The 18,225-nt window shown below is 39.2% G+C and overlaps 1 protein-coding gene across 7 annotated transcripts in view; it reads left to right on the forward strand.

The window, feature by feature from the left end:
• TRAPPC9 (trafficking protein particle complex subunit 9) overlaps positions 1-18,225 on the forward strand; it is a 474,287-nt gene that overhangs the window by 14,502 nt on the left and 441,560 nt on the right. For all 7 annotated transcript variants that reach the window (XR_007376065.1, XM_048940414.1, XM_048940418.1 and 4 more), the window contains 4 exons: positions 783-904; positions 2,959-3,084; positions 8,491-8,707; positions 10,528-10,671. Coding sequence is in view for 6 of the 7 variants with exons in the window: in XM_048940414.1 (XP_048796371.1) it covers positions 783-904; positions 2,959-3,084; positions 8,491-8,707; positions 10,528-10,671 (609 nt within the window). In the remaining variant the exon portion in view is untranslated. The remainder of the gene's footprint in view (positions 1-782; positions 905-2,958; positions 3,085-8,490; positions 8,708-10,527; positions 10,672-18,225) is intronic.

Here is an 18,225-nt window from a genome sequence, read left to right on the forward strand (position 1 = left end):
CTTTGATGTATGTTTTCAATGTTATTAACTCTGCCATAAAATTGAGTTATAGAAATAAAATTTTCATACGCTTCATAATACCCAGATTTCCTTGGCCTCTATTTCAGATTCTGATCCCCTGTAAATATAAAGACTCTCTCCGTCTCCTTTCTTTCTTATATAAGAAGAGCAAATCCTTACTATTTTGCTCGAGCCCCAAGAAATTGTTGTTATTAAAGTGGAAGGCTCAGACCTGGAGGCCTTCACCTATGCTGTAATGCTGCATAGGTTGTCTGAGATTGGACATGGGGTTGGATTTGTTTTAAATGATTGGAGGAGGTCATCTTCAGATAATTACGTTAGAAAAAAGCTTGCACATTTTTTTTGGGTGTGCTTTAGAAATAGTTTGAAATTAAAGCAAAGAAAAGCTCAGTGGTTAAAATTTGCATGAACAGATGTGGCTGTAATGTAATTCTCGCAATCCAATATTTTACTCGTAGTCTGAATACTCAAGTAACTATAAAAGATTGAGGGTTTTTTTTCCTTGTTTTGTTTTTGTTATGTCCTGTTTACTGATGTATGATTGATTTTCATTTTTATAATTATTTTTTTTTTGCACTGTAACGTGGTGTGGGAAAACAGTGAAACAGAGCCAGTATTTGCTAGGTAGGGCAGATGCTTTGTGTATGCTCTGCTTAAACCTGCAGCACAGCCCAGGTTTTTTGTTTTTCTTCTTCTTTTTCTGAGATATTTAATACTTACACAAAGTCCTTCTGCTCATTTCTTATCCTGTTCTGTTCTAGGTGCACTGACTTCAAATGGGATAAATGCAGATACCAGTGCTGAGATAGGACGTGCCAAGAATTGCCTTAGTCCTGAAGACATCATCGATAAATATAAGGAAGCCATTTCTTACTATGGCAAGGTATTCCTGCTCAGCTTTGAAATGTCACTGAAATTCTTGTAAATAACAAAGTGCTGTGCTTATAGTTTCAGAGGATCTTCTAAAGCACGTGCATTATAATTTTTAAAACACAATAATGGAACAAATGGGAATAATTTATGCTGCTGCACTGAGTGCAGTTGGGACATCTGTGGCCCTTGGTCCTTTGTTTGGACCTGGAACAGCAACATGACGAGGGTGGTATTTACAGTGCCTGCTTATACCTGGAGCTTTTGGATTAATTGTCTTAAATTTTTAAAGCAAGTACTTAACAACAAGTACTACACACTTAGAAGGTTTGTTAATTACTACTTGCAGCCTTTATTACACACAGCAGCAAACTGATGCTTTCATGCACTGTGTGAGCTGGATGCTTGTTTGCTGTGCCTGCTGGAGAGATCTCTGGGGAATTCAGAGGTTTCTGAAGGGGGTGCTGAGGCTGGATATGGTTTTATAAGAGGGTTCAGGGAGGGTGGCTTTTAGTGCAGGTGGAGAGGAGGGGTCATGGAGGAAATGCAAAAGACAAACAGAAATGAAGATTTACAAGGATTAAATTGTTTTAGTCTTTACAGGAATTTTTTGTAGATTTTTATGCAGATGTTCAGAGCGTAAGATAGTAAGGTAGCTTCGTGTTTGCTTTGATAATATGGAGGAAAAAGAATCTCTTGCTGTGACAAGAGCGGCTTAATATCCTTGTCAAAAGTAAAGCTAAATTTGATTGTGTTACCATGCAGTTATTTATCCTTTAATCCCTTTTTTTCCTTCCAATTATTCTCTGATATCTGAAAGTATCTTTAAATGAAGCCACGTGAATGTGAGATGTCATTTCCACGCTTGTACTGAAGGGAAATTATCTAAATGAAAGAATGTGATTTGTGTCTGTGAGTTAATTTGTGCTTAGAAGCTCTGGAGCGTGCCAGTTTTTGGGGGTAGTTTCAGGTAAATTTGAATCTGTCAGTATAACAATAATTCTCAAGCATACATTAGGCTTTTCATGTTGTCATAAGGGTAAGTTGCTCATATGGAGAGGATGTGGTTTCTTCAGAAGGATTACTTGATCAGGGTGTAGGTATTTTGATTATAATAATATTTGTTATGCACTTAGCAAGTAATAACTTTGCTTCTCTACAACTTCACTTGCAAATAACAAATAATTTGGTCCTGTGGCTGTTCAACACAAGTGTATTTAGCTTTTGTCTGTCTGAGAGCTACGCATAGAATAACTCGCTGTAGTGCTGAGGGAGCAGCACTTTCTGCACATTTTTCACATTATCACTGAGCATAAGAAGCCTTCACAGCATCTTCTGAAATGGATTCACTCCCCAATGCTTTGTTTTTGCTGATATCTCAAATACAAGAGGAAGTAATGTATAACTGTGCTTTGGTGGTGACTCTTGCATTTCATTTTGAGCTGTATTTCCCCCACTGAGTTCCAAACATGATAAACATGTAAGAAAACCCAGAATGGTTTGTGACTGATGGTACTGTTGTAACTAAAGATAAAATTGGAGCAGTAAAACTACAGTTCTGTTGGTACAGTTGTGCCATGTAATGTATTTTGTGTTTAGTAGAGAAGGCAAAATAAATTTCCATTTACCTTGATAGAAGAATTTTAGGTGGTGAAGAAGAACTTAAAACTGAGCTGTCAAACAGCAGCTTTCAGCTTACATGGGTATTGTATCGTGCAGGTAAAAATCATCACTTTGTTACAAACCTGCACGTGAATTCCCCACATATCCGAGGTTATCCAAAATGATACCAATATTCCCAATTTTTCTGCTCATCTGAACTCTAAGATGTGAAACTGTGCAGCGTCTCCAAATAAATGTGAGTGAAGAGGCTGAAAATGGTTGTATTGCACAGTAACGTTTAGATGACACCTTAATTTTCACTTGGCCATATGTTGATAATGTAACGGTGTAGTCGCTAGCATTAGGGGATGGCAGGCTTTGGTAAGATGTGACAGCTGATCTGTGTGTTGAGGAATACTTATCAAATCTAGTAGGTACCATACTTTAAGCCTTTCTCTCTTCAAGTACAAGAATGCAGGTGTCATCGAACTGGAAGCCTGCGTGAAGGCAGTGAGAGTCCTTGCAATACAGAAAAGGAGCATGGAAGCCTCTGAGTTCCTTCAGAATGCAGTTTATATCAATCTTCGCCAGGTAAGTGCAGAAAGTCCAGTTAATTTTCTGTTCCTGCTTGAGATTACCCTCAAATGTGAAACTCACTCACTTTTAGAAGACTCCAGTTTCTTTTCTGTATCACAGAAGTGAGAACTGTCTACTACTTGCTTCTCATTCCCTTGCTTCTCACCAGGGCTTGACTTCCTATGGTTTTCACATCTGTGAGTCTGGTTAAAGTAGGTGTTCAGAACTCATTAACAAACATGAGGACTTTGAGATTAGAGATTCTACTGATTCTCTCATGAAGACAGAATGTTCCACTGCTATTCCATTGAGTTGGGCTAGGGAAAAACAGCTGCTTAGGACAGCTCTCCTGTGATGGGTTTTTATTGCTTGATTGTATCTTATTCAGTGAAACAGAAAATCAGGAACCGTCTGTTGCAGTCAGTTCAGAGTATAATAGTATCACTATTCAACTGCATTTTTGTTATGCAGTGTCAGAGTGCCAAATTAGAAAGGAATTTAGAGGCAAAAAAATATTTGGAACTGTGAGACCAGGAGGCAGCATGTGAAGGAGCAATGTGCATGTAGATCTTTCTGTTTCAGGGAGGAGTTGAACATTGCCATGTGTAATCAAAAGCAGTGGTTGGGTAGTTTCAGTAGTTTGTAAGTACTTGCTTTAGACGACTGGTTCAGCTTTTTAACACTTGATAATATTCAAATAATGATTTTCATAATGAAAAATGCATAGTGTGTTCTTGCAGCTGCGAGTTTGGCTCTGTGTGCAGTTCCTGCAGAGATTATCACAGAATCACTGAATCAGCAAGGTTGGAAAAGACCTTCAAGATCAGCAGTCCAACCGTATTATCCTGAGCCTCTCTAGTTAGAGCTGAGTTCTGGTGATCTCGTTCATATCCAGCTAAGCAGATGTCTGTACCACCACAAAACAAGCTGGTATCAATGTCTCGTGCCAGTGTCACTGCTTACCGAAAATGGCTGTGCTTGAAACAACTTGTTATAAGCTGTTAGGTGTCTCACTGTTTTTCCTTTTCTGCTCATTCTGGCTTGGTGAAACTAGCATTTAAAGTCCTCAGCATTGAGCTAAAGCCCAGATCGGGATGGCAAATTAACGAGAGAAGCAGAATAATTGATGTAATTTGAAGATGATCCTTTTGGTGGAATTCGGACTGCATCTTTCAGAAACTCACCAGGAGATAATCTCCTTTGATCATTAAACCTAAAAATGCTCTCATTTTATTCTAACCCAAAGAGAAGAGAATTTCATTAGTTAATAAACTCATATAAATCATGGGTTTTGTTACAGAGTGCCTAAACTGCTAAATTTTTTCAGTGCTAAGGACCTTCTTAATTATGCAGTCTCTTTCCCTGGCAGCTCTTTAGCCAGTAGCCTTTAACATAGGCCAGTATTTTTGTGAAGCCACTGTGCCTGTGTTTTTCCCTGGTTGCTCTTGCATTGTCATTCTCTTGGCCTGCAAGCTTAGGTGTTGCTGTAATTGTGTTTATTGTTTAATTGTGTTTATTGTTGTGTTTATTATGGAAGTAATTACCATCATTGGGAGGATCCCTTGTTCTCCTCCCCCATCCCATTATGTTGTAAATTTCAGAGCAAAAAAAAAAAGCAGAATTTAGTAAATGACAAAGTATGTAATGCATTCAAATAGCTGCTAAGTTATACAGAAGCACAAAGTTTGGCAACCAGTCAGAATGCAGCACCTGTCCTGATCAAAGCGTGCTCCAGTGTCACAAATAGGAACAACTGCGAGTTGGAGTAGGTCCTTGGGAAAAGCAAGTAGAGAAGAAACGTGATGAGAAGGCATCCTTGTTTCTGCCACCTGCTGCATAGGAGACAACAAATAAATCTGGGCAGTCTGGAAGCCCCACTGCTTCTCTTACCAGCCAGCTGCTCTGTTTTCTTCTTCTTTATTTCTTCCATAAAGTTACTTTGATGTACGGCATCAGCTGTTCACCCTGCAGATGCATCTTTGTATATGTAAAGCAGAAAAACAAACAGGGAACTGTTTTCCTCTTGCAGGTAGGTAGAACATCAGCACAACCGATATCAGATAGCAGAAAAACACAGAATAAAGTGTGTGTCTCTGATGGAGAAGAAAACTGATTTCTTTCCACATGTATTTGATCTCCTCAGTCTTGTAAAATTATGTAATGAGTCTTCTGATTTTAAGAGGGCTCCAGGGTAATGAGACTTATCTTTGCAACCAATTACAAAGAATGAATTGTAACTGCCAGTTACAAAGGAAGTGAGATTATAAAAGTTTACTTTAATGTAGTTAGGAATAATCAAAAATCATGTAACAAGCTTCTCTCATGAAAGCTTACAGAATCACACAATCACAGAAAGGCCTGGTTGGAAGGGACCTCAAGGATCATGAAGCTCCAACCCCCTGCCACAGGCGGGGCCACCAACCTCCCCATTTAATACCAGACCAGGCTGCCCAGGGCCCCATCCAACCTGGCCTCGAACACCTCCGAGAATGGGGCATCCACAGCCTCTCTGGGCAGCCTGTTCCAGCACCTCACCACTCTCATAGTAAAGAACTTCCTCCTGACATCCAACCTAAATCTCCCCTCCATCAACTTAGAACCATTTCCCCTTGTCCTGCAGTTATCAACCCTTTCAAAGAGTTGAGAGCTTACCTTAGAACAAGGCTGATAAAAAGCTTTCTCATTTGTTTGGATAGTAAATTACGGCCTTTACGGTTGTTGATTTGTTGTAACAATCAAATGAAAATTAATTAGCTAGAAAAGATGCTCTGCTTTAGGTGTTGGCCATTTTGCATCTGTGTGTTAAACTTGTACAAAATTACAAAGCTAGGAAAGGTATTTGTGATGCTGCACTGATAGTGTGCTGAATGCACACAGCCCTCCCTGAAATAATTAGTTGGTGTAGTTAGTTAGTGTGGGATTGTTTTCTTGTTTCTTTTAAGCCCTTGAGTGGTGACACTGACCTATTTGTGCAGAGGGAAAACACAGTTTTGGTGTCTCTGTTGACAATGAGGCACAGCTTTCTGCAACTGCAAAAAATAAAGTGAGTAGCTTTGAGTGACAAGTGGTGCCAGTGTTGATAACTTACTCAAATAAGGTAAAAATAAAAACTTTTAAGAGAATCTGTTGCCTCTCAGCTGTTTCCAATTAGTGTGCGCTGTCATGGCCTTCTATCAGGGAGTGTAAAGACATCACAAGGAATAATGGCTTTTAAGCTAGAAACCAGTAGGTTTAGCTTTGATATCAGTAATTCTTCACTGTGAGGGTGGTGAAGTGCTGCCCAGCTGTGCATGCCCCAACCCTGCAAATGCTCAGGGCACTGGATAGGGCTTTTGGACGCCTGATCTAGTGGAAGATGTCCATGCCCATAGCATGGGGCTGGAGCTGGGTGGTCTTTAAGGTCATTTCTAGCCTGAGCTATTCTACGATTCTGTGATTCTCTTCTCATCTTAGCAATTTAGTTTTCCAGATGTGTGTGAATACTGACAGTATTTTGTATTTGAGAAATAGATTTGATAACTTATTTAAGCTTTTCTGACTCTAATACTTGATCAGAATGGCCTTTTCAATTCTGCTGTCATTTGTTGTATTTCACTAGGTTTTTAAAAATGACATAAATAGGGGGGAAAAGAAGTTGGAGCAGCTTCTCTGCCTGAATGGGTGAAATAATGTAACATCTCGTGTTCTTCCTGAATGCTGGCTTTTCAAGATTCTGATAAACTGTTCTTAAACTGATCTGTATTTCATTTTTGTGCCTTCTTTTCTTTCCAGCTGCATTTTCAGCTCAGTACAATTGCCTTTTTACAGCTCCTGTTACAGGATTGGTCTGTTGTATGGTTGTGCTGTGGTTTTGCATTGTGCAGTCTTATGTCGTAGGGAAGTAGCAACTTCAGCTGCAGAAGCTGTCTGAAGCTTGCCAGAATGATTTGCTAGTCTGTCTGTGTCTCTGGATCGTTTGAACTACTAGGATTTGAGCTGTCAGATAGGGTCATGGTGCTCTCTGAAAACTCCCAAGCTTCTTTGAGCATTCTTTGTGACACAGCCCAAAATTAGTGGTGACTTACAGAAACAGTTTTCTCACAATTTTGTAATGATGTCAGCATTTATGTGATTTAAAAAATGTTTTGAAGCTTTATGAGTATTTCTGTAAAAGTCATTAGTGTACCTATAATCTTCTGACATTCAGAGTCTGAAAATGCCTGCAGTTATTGGAACAGGCTGCCCAGGGAGGTGGTGGAGTCACTGTCCGTGGAGGTTTTATAGAAGCATGTGGCAGTGATGGGCATGGCTTAGTGAGCATGGTGATGATTGATTGATTGATGGCTGGACTGGGTGGACCTTGTGGTCTTTTGCAACCTGTATGATTCTATGTCATAAAACAAAAAATTGAGATTGATGCTTTTCGTTTTGAAGAATTATGTGCAGAAATTCTGGTTTGTGTCCATAATGTTATTTTTCTATGAACTTTGTCATCGTAAATGCCTGTAAAGCTGTTAACATACAGAGTAACTCTTAGTAATATTTGATATTGCTTTTGTTTGTGCATGTTCAGTATCGTGCACTAGGTGTCATCATTGATCCATTTTGAGAATTCTACTTGTTACTGGATCACAGAATCACAGAATGGCCTGGGTTGAAAAGGACCACAATGATCATCTGGTTTCAACCCCCTGCTATGTGCAGGGTCACCAGCCACCAGACCAGGCTGCCCAGCCACATCCAGCCTGGCCTTGAATGCCCCCAGGGATGGGGCATCCACAACCTCCTTGAGCAACTTAACTCTTATTCATTATGAGAAAGGAGCAATTGCACGGGCCCTGTGCATATATATTGGCAAGCTACAGTAGCATATATTGGTGGCTTACCAAGTTTGTTTGTACTTGAAACCTAATGGGGCTTGACCTTTCACTGAATTCTACCCCATTTGTTGACAGTTTGCACAGATATGGTATCATGGTAGCAATATTTTGTGATTTACGAGATCAGAGACTCATGAAAACTGAGAGTTTAGGTTTGCTGTTGAAGTGGTTCAAACATTTAACCTGATAAATCAGTAGTTTTTGGAAGCGGTGTATTTTTATGTTCTTATCTGCACCTGAATATCATGCTAAGTATCACCCATAAGATATGAAACTCTAGCTATTTTTAGCTGTTTTGACTAACTTACACTTCATAGTACTGATAACTAACTAAGTTGTTCAGAAAATGCATCCTTGCTGTTCTTGTTAGCAGATGAACTTCTGAAGCAAGCTGAAGATTTCCTGGCAGTAGGGGTTGGCATGACTGGCTGTGTGCAAACATGCTGGCCTTCTGTGGTGGAGATGCCTATTACATTTTTTCTTCTTTTTTATTGTGTTACTCAGTAACATCCTTGAAAACTGTGTTGAATTAAAAACAGTTCCATTTTCTCTTCAATTTCAGCTCTCAGAAGAAGAAAAAATCCAGCGTTACAGCATTCTTTCGGAGCTGTACGAACGAATTGGTTTTCACCGCAAGTCTGCTTTTTTCAAGCGCATCGCAGCAATGCAGTGTGCTGCACCCAGCATCCCAGAGCCTGGATGGAGGGCCTGCTACAAATTGCTTTTGGAAACTCTCCCTGGCTATAGTTTATCATTGGATCCCAAAGATTTCAGCAAAGGTAAATGTCTCTGGGGGAGCATGCGTTTGCTTACGGTGTCACTCAGGTGGCTTTATATTACTGATTTCCTTGAGAAACATCAAATAAAACCCAAATCCTTTACCTATCCAAAAAGAATTGTGGCAAACAGAGTAGCTCTTCAAAACAGCACCTTTGCTTTTTGCTGGTGTTGCTTTTGATAGTTTGGAATTTCTGAGAGCTGCTGCTGAGTGTATTGCTGCGTTCCTCTGTTTGTAGCAAATGTGTTTTATTAATGAGAGCTTCTCTTCTACTGTTTCAAAATGTCTTTGTGATTTTATGCTTGTCAGTACAAGAAAGGTCATTTTATTTCAGTGTATTTTTTAATTATGTGCTTTCAGCTTTGTGTTTGAGAAATTGTATTAATTTCGGTATGGCTTATAATCAAAGAATGAAAGATTCTTTTATACTTTTATACAGAGACACACTCATACAAATATAGATGTAATTACGTGCGTGTGTGTAAGCTTGCATTTGTATCTGTAAGGTCAAATATGTCATGTTTCTCCACAGATTAAATCTATGTGATATTATCTGTAAGACTAGCTTTTAAATATTTAAACAATTTTAAACAATTTTATCTTTTGAATAGCTATTTTTTGGCATCTATTAAAAATAAAGAAAAACCACAATAACAATCCAACAAAGCAAAACCAGCTCATAATAACAAGTGGCTATTCCTATAGCTGCTAAGTACTGTCTTTGCTTTCTGCAAGTTTTTTCATACTGTCTGCCACCATTCTTCAGGTAAGCTATATTTGAACATGCGTTGGCTGCTCCAAAAGAAGTGCCTCCTATTTATTTCCATGGAAACTGGAGGAAGTTTTTCACACAGAAGGTGGTGATGCACTGGAACAGGTTGCCCAAAGAGGTTGTGGATGCCCCATCCCTGCAGGCATTCAAGGCCAGGCTGGATGTGGCTCTGGGCAGCCTGGTCTGCTGGTTGGCGACCCTGCAGATAGCAGGGGGTTGAAACCAGATGATCACTGTGGTCCTTTTCAACCCAAGCCATTCTGTGATTCTATGATTATTTGATAGAGTAAATTCTCATGGACAAAACACTGTTTTTCAGCTTAGTCACTACCATTTGCTGATTTGTGTGGATGAGTTGGTTGACACTCTTCATTTTACAGTGTGACAGCTTCATCTGGTGGCTATCAGGAGCATGGCTTGTCTTTCAGGTCACTTCCTGAAGCCACTGCTGAAATGTACCACCCACCATTCAGCACTGAATGCATTGGGTGCCATTTTTTTCACAAGGAGGAATTCAGTTCCACACCTTTGTTTCATATGCACTTCTGTGTCAGATGGCATTCTGTCAGACTTCCCCTCTGCCGCCATCAGCTGCATGGCAACAGAATGTAACAAAATACAGGCATGGCTTGGTCTTTAGACTTGGGATTAGTCCTTCCTTAGATTTAGGAAGTGCTGAATTTGGATGAAAATGAAGTTTGTTGCATGAAATCTCATGAATTTTTGGTTCTGAAAGTTCAAAAATTGTGCACTGTTTTTTCTTTACGGGAAGCGTTAACTTTCTGAATTCCAATGATAAATATAGACAATAGACAAGAATATATAAAAAAAAAAATTGCTTTACATTTAAAAACAGAAGTAAATCCAAATACCTTGGTTTTCTTATCATTTTGAGTTCAAGCTTTGGGTTTTCTAATTATTGGTTCTGTTGGGTGATTTTTATGTATCGTTAAGTTACTGCTTAATACATACAGAAAACCAAATAAAATTGTTTATTTTATGACTTCTGCCTTAAGAATAAATAAATTAAATGACTGTTCACTTTGTAGGAACTCACAGAGGATGGGCTGCAGTGCAGATGCGTTTGCTTCATGAACTAGTATATGCTTCAAGAAGAATGGGCAATCCTGCCCTATCCGTCAGGCATCTGTCTTTCCTTCTCCAGACCATGCTGGATTTTCTTTCTGATCAAGGTATGATTTTTAAAAAAGTTATCTGTGCTTTATTCTGTAGTGTTTTTGAAGTGTACTTCATTTGAGAAGTAATGGAAAGGACAGAAATTAGAGGATTGCTTGCATTGTGTAGCTGTTTGCTGGCAATCAATCAAGTATCCAATGTTAATAATTTCAAATATTGCAGTATTGCAATATAGCATCTAACAAAAACTTTCTTGAATGTTTTCCATCTGCAAATTGACTGCTTCAGTGCTTGATTTCCTCTGTAAATATTAGGTGTGTGATTGGAGAGCATAATTTGTGTTGTGGATTAAAAAAATAAAAAGCATTAGAAAATGCTAGCAGCAGTGAAGAGATTGAGAATAATTGGGAAAGGAAAGAAGAGTCTGCTGTAGTTCTGCTGTAGGTTTTCTGAATAAACTGATGGAGTGGATGAGCAGCTGTAAGAGACTCTGGAACACAGGTGATCTTCTCTTTATCAGTCAAAGGAAAATACTTTAAAAGTACCACTTGGACCTGGTGGATCAATGCATTGCTGCAGGACTGGGGTCATAGCCGGGGATATTGGGCTTCTTAGAGAAACCTGTCTGCTGGGAACTGATTGGATCCATCTGTAAGAGGACCTTCACTGGAGAAAGCTTGAAAGTTGCCACGGGAGGAGAATCTTAGTTCATCCAACTCTTAAGAAGAGCAGGAAGGAAGATCCGGAGAACTTTAAGACTGTCAGTCTGACCTTGGTACCTGGGAAGTTTATAGGGCAGATGTCACATTTGGAAGAATCAAGTGAACATGCACAGCCAGCATGGGTTTGCAAAAGGCAGATCCAACCTAACTTGATCTCCATTACAAGATTACTCACTCAGTAGATGGGGAAGAGCTGTGGGTATTATTTACCTCAAGTTTGGTAAAGTACTTGACACAGTTTTCCACAGTATATCCTGGAAAAAGTGTCTGCTCATGGCTTGGACAGGTGTACGGTTTGCTGGGTAAAAAATCTGCCTGGCTGGCATTGCTCAGGAAGTCCTGGTGAGCAGATACTAATTAATTTGTTGGCTGCTCACTAGTGGTGTCCTGGGGGTGCTGTTTGACAGCTGGCTGAGCGTGAGCCAGCAGTGTGCCCAGGTGGCCAAGAAGGCATGGCACTGTTCAGTACTGTTCAGTTTTTGGTCCCTTACTACAAGAAAGATTCTGAGTAGCTTGAGCATATGCAGAGCAGTGATGCTGCTCAAGTGACTGGACAGCAAGACTTGTGAGGAGAGACTGAGGGAACTGGGTTTGTTTAGTTTAGAGGAGGCTAAAGGGAGACCTCGTGGCTCTCTACAACTACCTGCAGAGTTTCTAAAGAAGGTGGTGTTGGTCTCCTCAGATCTAAAGCTGAAGGTCTGAAGTTGTGTCAGGGGAGGTTCAGGCTGGACATTAGGAAGAATTTCTTCTTGGAGAGTGTGGTCATGCATTTGACAGGGACTGTTCAGGGGAACAGTGCTGTCCCCGTGTTTGGAGGCATTTAAGAGATGTGTGTCTGTGATGTCTGTAGTGATGGGACTTGGTATCATTAGATGGATGGTTAGACTTCAAGGAAGGTCTCTTCCAATCTAGATGATTCTGTTGGAAAGCATGCTGGAAAGATGTTTCTGATGGAAATTGAATTCAGCATGTTTTTCTCTCTTTATTGCTTTCAATAATGAGCAAATGTCACTCCTTGGTGACTTCTGCAGCAAGCATTTTGCTGGGAGCCTACTAATAAATTCCCTCGTCTGTTTAGTGGATCAAATCAGTAACGGAGGAAGGAGAACTGATAAACTGAAATAAATTATCTGTCTGTAAATGTTACTTGCTGTTAAAAGGTCCTTTGATTTTTCTAGGCTCATAAGGGAAGTTTCACTGTTGTTTTTTTCTTAAGGATGGAAAATTCCATTGCAGACAAGGCTTTGAGCTGTTCCATATATTTCCACCTATAATATTGCTAGTCCCAAATCTTAAAAAAGTCCAAAGAACTTTTTTTGTATTTGCCACTGAGTTTTGAATCTCCTGAATGTTGGCTGGATGTCAGGCTGCCTCTCTTTACAATGATGTTTTTTTCTTAAATAGAACACACTTCCTATTAAAATAGGAATTGTAATTGGTGATGTACGTTAAATACTACACTTAAATTTCAAGTAGTTAGCAGCTCATCTTTAAAAATGAAACTAATGGAAGTGAAAACTCCAAATGAAAAGAAGTTGCCAGCTAAACATTTAGCACTGGAACATAATCCAGCCCTTTTCTGTCTTGGGATTTGCTTTGTATGGGCAGAAAAGGAATATTCCCTTAATATTCCTGTTAATCTGATTCTATTCATTTGTTAGATCAGCTGAAATTGAGAAAGTGGGACTTCAGGAGACAGAAAAACTTGATTTCATCTTTACTACAAGGAGAATTTAAAGGATGAGGATGAAATTTAGTGGTTACAATGAAAGATCTAATAATTAGAAGGTCTTGCTTCTATTCACAGAACACAAATACATTGTCAAAACTGGTTTGTGTTTAAAACACAATTTTCCTGTATTTGAATTAATTGAATGACACTGATAATTATTATAAAAACAGAACTTTTGTATATAATCACTGGGATTAGAATTTCCAGCCATGGAGCCTGGCAAATCTGAATAAAAGTATCATCAAGTAAATGGGAGATGTCAGTCATTATTTTAACAGCATGGAATTTGAGAGTCTGATTTAAAACTAAGCTATTTCAGTACGTAAATCTGTAAAATGCAGTCTTGAGGTTAGCAAAAAGAGAAATCAAATTGTGCATTAAAGCTCTGTGATCTCAAGCCATTATGCTTTAGCAAGCCCTTAAGAATCACTCTTTCTTTAAATAAGAATTAAAATAGGCAATTGCAAAATTGCTCAGAATTCATTCTCTCTCTTTGTTATAATACTTTTTGAAGCATAATACTGTACAGTTCACATTGAATTTAATTTGGATAAGGTCAGATGCTTGAAAAACTAGGGTTTTTTTTGTTTGTTTGTTTTGTTTTTAGTTATGGATAGTATCAATAGTACTTAAGGATTGTAATTCTATTGCCAACAAATGATTCTGAGGTGACCTATCGAATGATGGCTTGCCTAAACACAAGGTTACTTTGCAACAGCTGTTATTGCTGTGTGAGCTAGCCATGCAGAATCCACTTACAGGTAACGTGTGTCTCTCATGCAGGTTTGGATTCTTTCAGGTTTTCATGGTTTTTCAACTCCATTACACCTGCTTCTTTGCTAACTTTTCTGGTGGCAAGGATGTAAGTGCACAGAAGTGATCTTTTCTCTCTGTTCATGGTGTGGGATGAAATGCTTCATTCCTTTCTTGGTGAATTTCCCTTCTTTAAATGTCATCAAAGTTACTTATTTGGGAAATACACCTTTTGGTACCTCTTGTTACACCTCTGCCATTAAAATCTATCGATTTTCTAATTATTTTTGTGCTTTTTAGACTTCTAATGAGATGACAGACTTCACATTTGAGATCTCTGCTGATCTATCTCTTGTGTACTTCCTTTATCAAGTGCAGTAGTTCAGTTATTCTGCCTTTTGAACCTGACCTCAGCCCTCTTCATACCCTTTCAGTATTCTTCCAGCCAACTGCATTGTCAGCACAGATACTTCTGCAGTATTAGCATGGCCTTCAGTGTCTCAACGTTTCTATTCTTCTGGTCTTATCCTTCTCTGGATTAGGATGATAACTTTTTTTAGTAACAGAAGCACATTGGCTAACTACCTAAGGAACGACAGCATGGCCTCTCACGTATGTATGTAGACTTTTCAACACCAGAAGCAGAACAGTGGGCATCACGTAATGCAGAGTTCTCAGCTGTGGGCATCAGAGTCTTTCTATGATGACCTTTGTTTTCAGTCTTCTCAGATGCAACAGTGACCAAAAATTAAAAGTCTGAGTTCCACAGCTATGACTACAGAATGTCTTTTGGTCTGGAAGATAAGGCACGTTGGTTGGTTCAGTTCTGTTGATCTAGTTAGCAAAACTTTCTTTGCTCCCTGAGTGTAAGATTTAGAACAATTTTAGTTTATTTATCTTTCCACACATACTATGATGAAACTTGTTTTAGCCCTATCAAACTGCAAAAGATGTCATTGCAAATACCATTTAGATACAGACACTCTGCAGAGCTGTTACTCTAGCCACTGTCATGGATTCACTGAAGTGTAGGAAATCTTTAGTGAAAATCTTAAGATGCTTCTCTTCAACCCAAGGGCAGATAAGTCCTGCATGTGATGAAGTGCTGAGGGGATCACTTTGCCTTGACTGAATATTTTCTCTTCAGAAGCAAACCTTATTAACAGAGTTGATCAGTGTCCATTAAGAAGAGTTTGTGTGTGGATTTTCAGTTACAGTGTGTATGACTTCTGTCTTCATAGAAGCACTGCAGAAGAAATACCATGGATTGGTGTTTTATTTCTTGATCAGGGACTGTTTTTATGGTTTATGTCAGATAGTGCCTGCATGCCATGAGTGCCCATAGTCTGTACAGTGGTAGGAACGTAGTTCTATCTAAGAAAAAAAGGCCTTGTTACTTCGAGAGGTCTTGTATTGATTTTTCAAAAATACCACTAGTTGTCTAGATTTCATAGACATGATTCTGAGTCCCATGGTGCCAAGATTCTTTCCCTGTTGCAGTACTGGCTGTTGCTTGGCAATTCAGAAGCACATGACGTGTTAATCTATGACATGCAAACCTTCAGGGTTTGTAAGTTTGGCTGTTTTCTCCTGAAAATAATTTCTCACTGTCCAGAAAATGCTTATTGTCACACTGTGCTAAGATAATCTTCTGTGATAAGAATTTCTGCCAAAACTTAAGCTGAATTCTCTTTCAGTTCCTTGAGTTGTGATGGACTTATTAGTGTTAGCTGGGCACCATCCAACTTTGATGGGCACCAGCACTTCATGCTTTGACAGCTTTGGGGTTGTTGCAGTTGGAAGACCATGGACTGCATGATATCATCTACCTGGACTTGTGCAAAACATTTCACACTGTCTTGTATGATATCCTTGTTGCCAAGTTGGAGAAAAATCAATTTGATGAGTGGACCACTCTCTGGATAAGAATGGGCTGAATGGTTGCACCCAGAGAGTTGCAGTCAGTGATGTCCAAGTGGAGACTGGTGATGAGTGGTGTTCCTCAGTGATTGGTGTTGGGACTGGTGTTATTTAACATCTTTGCAGGTGACGTGGGCAGTGGGATCGAGTGCACTCTCATCAAGGTTGCAGACAATACCAAGCTCAGTGGTGCAGTTGACACACTAGAGTAGATCCACTAGATGCCATCCAGAGGGATAGGCTTGAGAGCTGGGCCCATGCCAACCTCATGGAGTTCAACAAGGTCCTGCACCTGAGCTGTGACAATCCCAAGCGGAGATGCAGGCTGGGCAGAGAATGGCTTGAGAACAGCCCTGAGAGGAGAAGGATTTGGGGATGCTGGTTGATGAAAGATTGAACGTGAGCCAGCAATATGCAGTTGCAGCCCAGAAGGCCAACAGTATCCAAAGTTGCAGTATTGTTCCCTTTCTTACCTGCTTAGAGACTGCAGTAGTAGGAGTTCTGGAGAGCTAAAGTTCAAATTTTCTTTCTTTTTCAGTTTGAACTACTCACTTGCCTTTGCTCCCCTGCTTGCTATTTTGCTTGTCTATTCCTGTAGTTCTCTCCCTTCCTCTCCACTTTTCCTCCTGTCCTTCATATATAGGACACAAGCAGCAAGATAAGTGTTGGAAATAAAAATTTAGATAAACAAATAAGAATGCTTGGTTTTAACATATGCAACTCTTTCAAGTTTAATTCTGCTATCAGAGAAGAGCAAGTTCCACAGAAGTGAAGAAGCTAAATGGAAGAAATTTTACAGTGGCATATTTGCTGGTAGCACAGAGACCACTTCAGGAAGTCGTAGATTATCAGTAATGGCATTCTCCTACTTCTCCATTTAAGTAATTCCAAAATGATGAAAAATGTGTGGCTGGTTAAACAAAATAAACAGCACAGTTGAGGAAAATGGGATTTACTCTTTGAAAGTGGAATTTATGTTCAAACGTATACAAAGAAGAACACCAACCCTGACAAGATATGGACAGAAGGGGAGCCTTAAGTACAAGAACCATTTTGAAGAGCAACTTGCTGTTGTTCTGCTGAAACATAATAATTTTATTTTAATTTGCAAGTAATGGATTTTTAAAACTACGCTTATTCTCTATTTAAAACTGCAAATGGCAAATGAATCTCTGCTTTTTTTTTTTTTTTTTTTTTTAAAGACTTTTATGTAGGATGGAAGTTCTGACTAAATGAGGTGGCTGTCTTCAGTGTAGGTAACTGCATCCAGGTCATCCAAGCCATCCCACTGGCTTCTGTGACAAGGTGCATCATTCCCTTTAGGCAGTTAGCTAGCTCAGCACTGACTGCCTGTCTGCCTCTCACCCCATCACTGAGGCTTCTTTGAAGCAATTCTGGAAACAGAATTTCAATCTTTGAACTCATCTGGAATTCAGTAAGGTTATAAGAAACTGTAGTAAATAATACAATGCACATGTAATAGGATGGAGGTGGAACATCTTTGAAGTGTGACTGCTTTCTTTTCAAGTGGTGGAACACTTATGTGACTATGATTCAGCTAATATGGCATTCCTGAATGCCAACAAGAACCCCTTTATGGGCATTGATGATTTAGTGGCTGTAAAAGAGAGGAAAGAAACAAGTGATTGAGGTTGTGGTGTGGAGGAAAGAATGGAATCAAGAGGTGTAGGCTTCTGCTTTTTGACACAGTTGTAAGCTGTTAGGAAACTGGCAGAAATGGTAATAGTGGTTTTCTGCTGAGCCAGTGTTATTTAGAAGAGTTTCTAGGGTAGTTCTGATTGGGATATTGTGTTTCTTGAGAGTGGAAAATAAGAGGTACTGTATTGGAAACCTCTGAGAAGGTCTGCTTATGCTGTAAATAGTTTCAAGAACTCAATTCCCTGAAGTGTGTGTAATGTAGGCACCAAACTGTTTTGCTCTACAGCTTCTCTCTTGTGCTGCAGCAGTCGTTCATATAGACATAGCCTGTCAGCAATTCACAATATTTTATAGTTCTAAGAATGTTGTTCCTTAATACTATATTTAATTTAGGACAGCACTTCCCCTAGGATCCTTTACAGTACATAAATTAATTTTTAGAAGGATAAAAGTTATTGATTTCAAGGGCTGAAAAGAATGAAACTTTAATCAGACTAAACAGAAATTATGATGGAAATGAAATTGATGCATGCTTCTGAGTTGAGGTGAGGTTTACTTAACTGACATTACTGAACTGGTTTTAATGTGCTGCATTGTATTTTCGTTGACAAAGTGCCTGCAAGATGTAATTGTGTAACCAGTAAATCTTTTAAATGCTTGGTCTTAGAAAGTTAAAATTAACTGATTTCAGGATGGAGACTGAAATGTGCAGTATAATTTCAGAGGGAATATTAACCGCAGCATGGTAGATTCTTAGCCAGTAGATGGAAATATTTTTACAGTTTCAGTGTAATTCCATGCCTTATCTGTACGTATGTGTGTGT

This window comes from Lagopus muta, chromosome 3 (assembly GCF_023343835.1).
Source record: "Lagopus muta isolate bLagMut1 chromosome 3, bLagMut1 primary, whole genome shotgun sequence".
In the NCBI taxonomy this organism is placed as follows: domain Eukaryota; kingdom Metazoa; phylum Chordata; class Aves; order Galliformes; family Phasianidae; genus Lagopus; species Lagopus muta.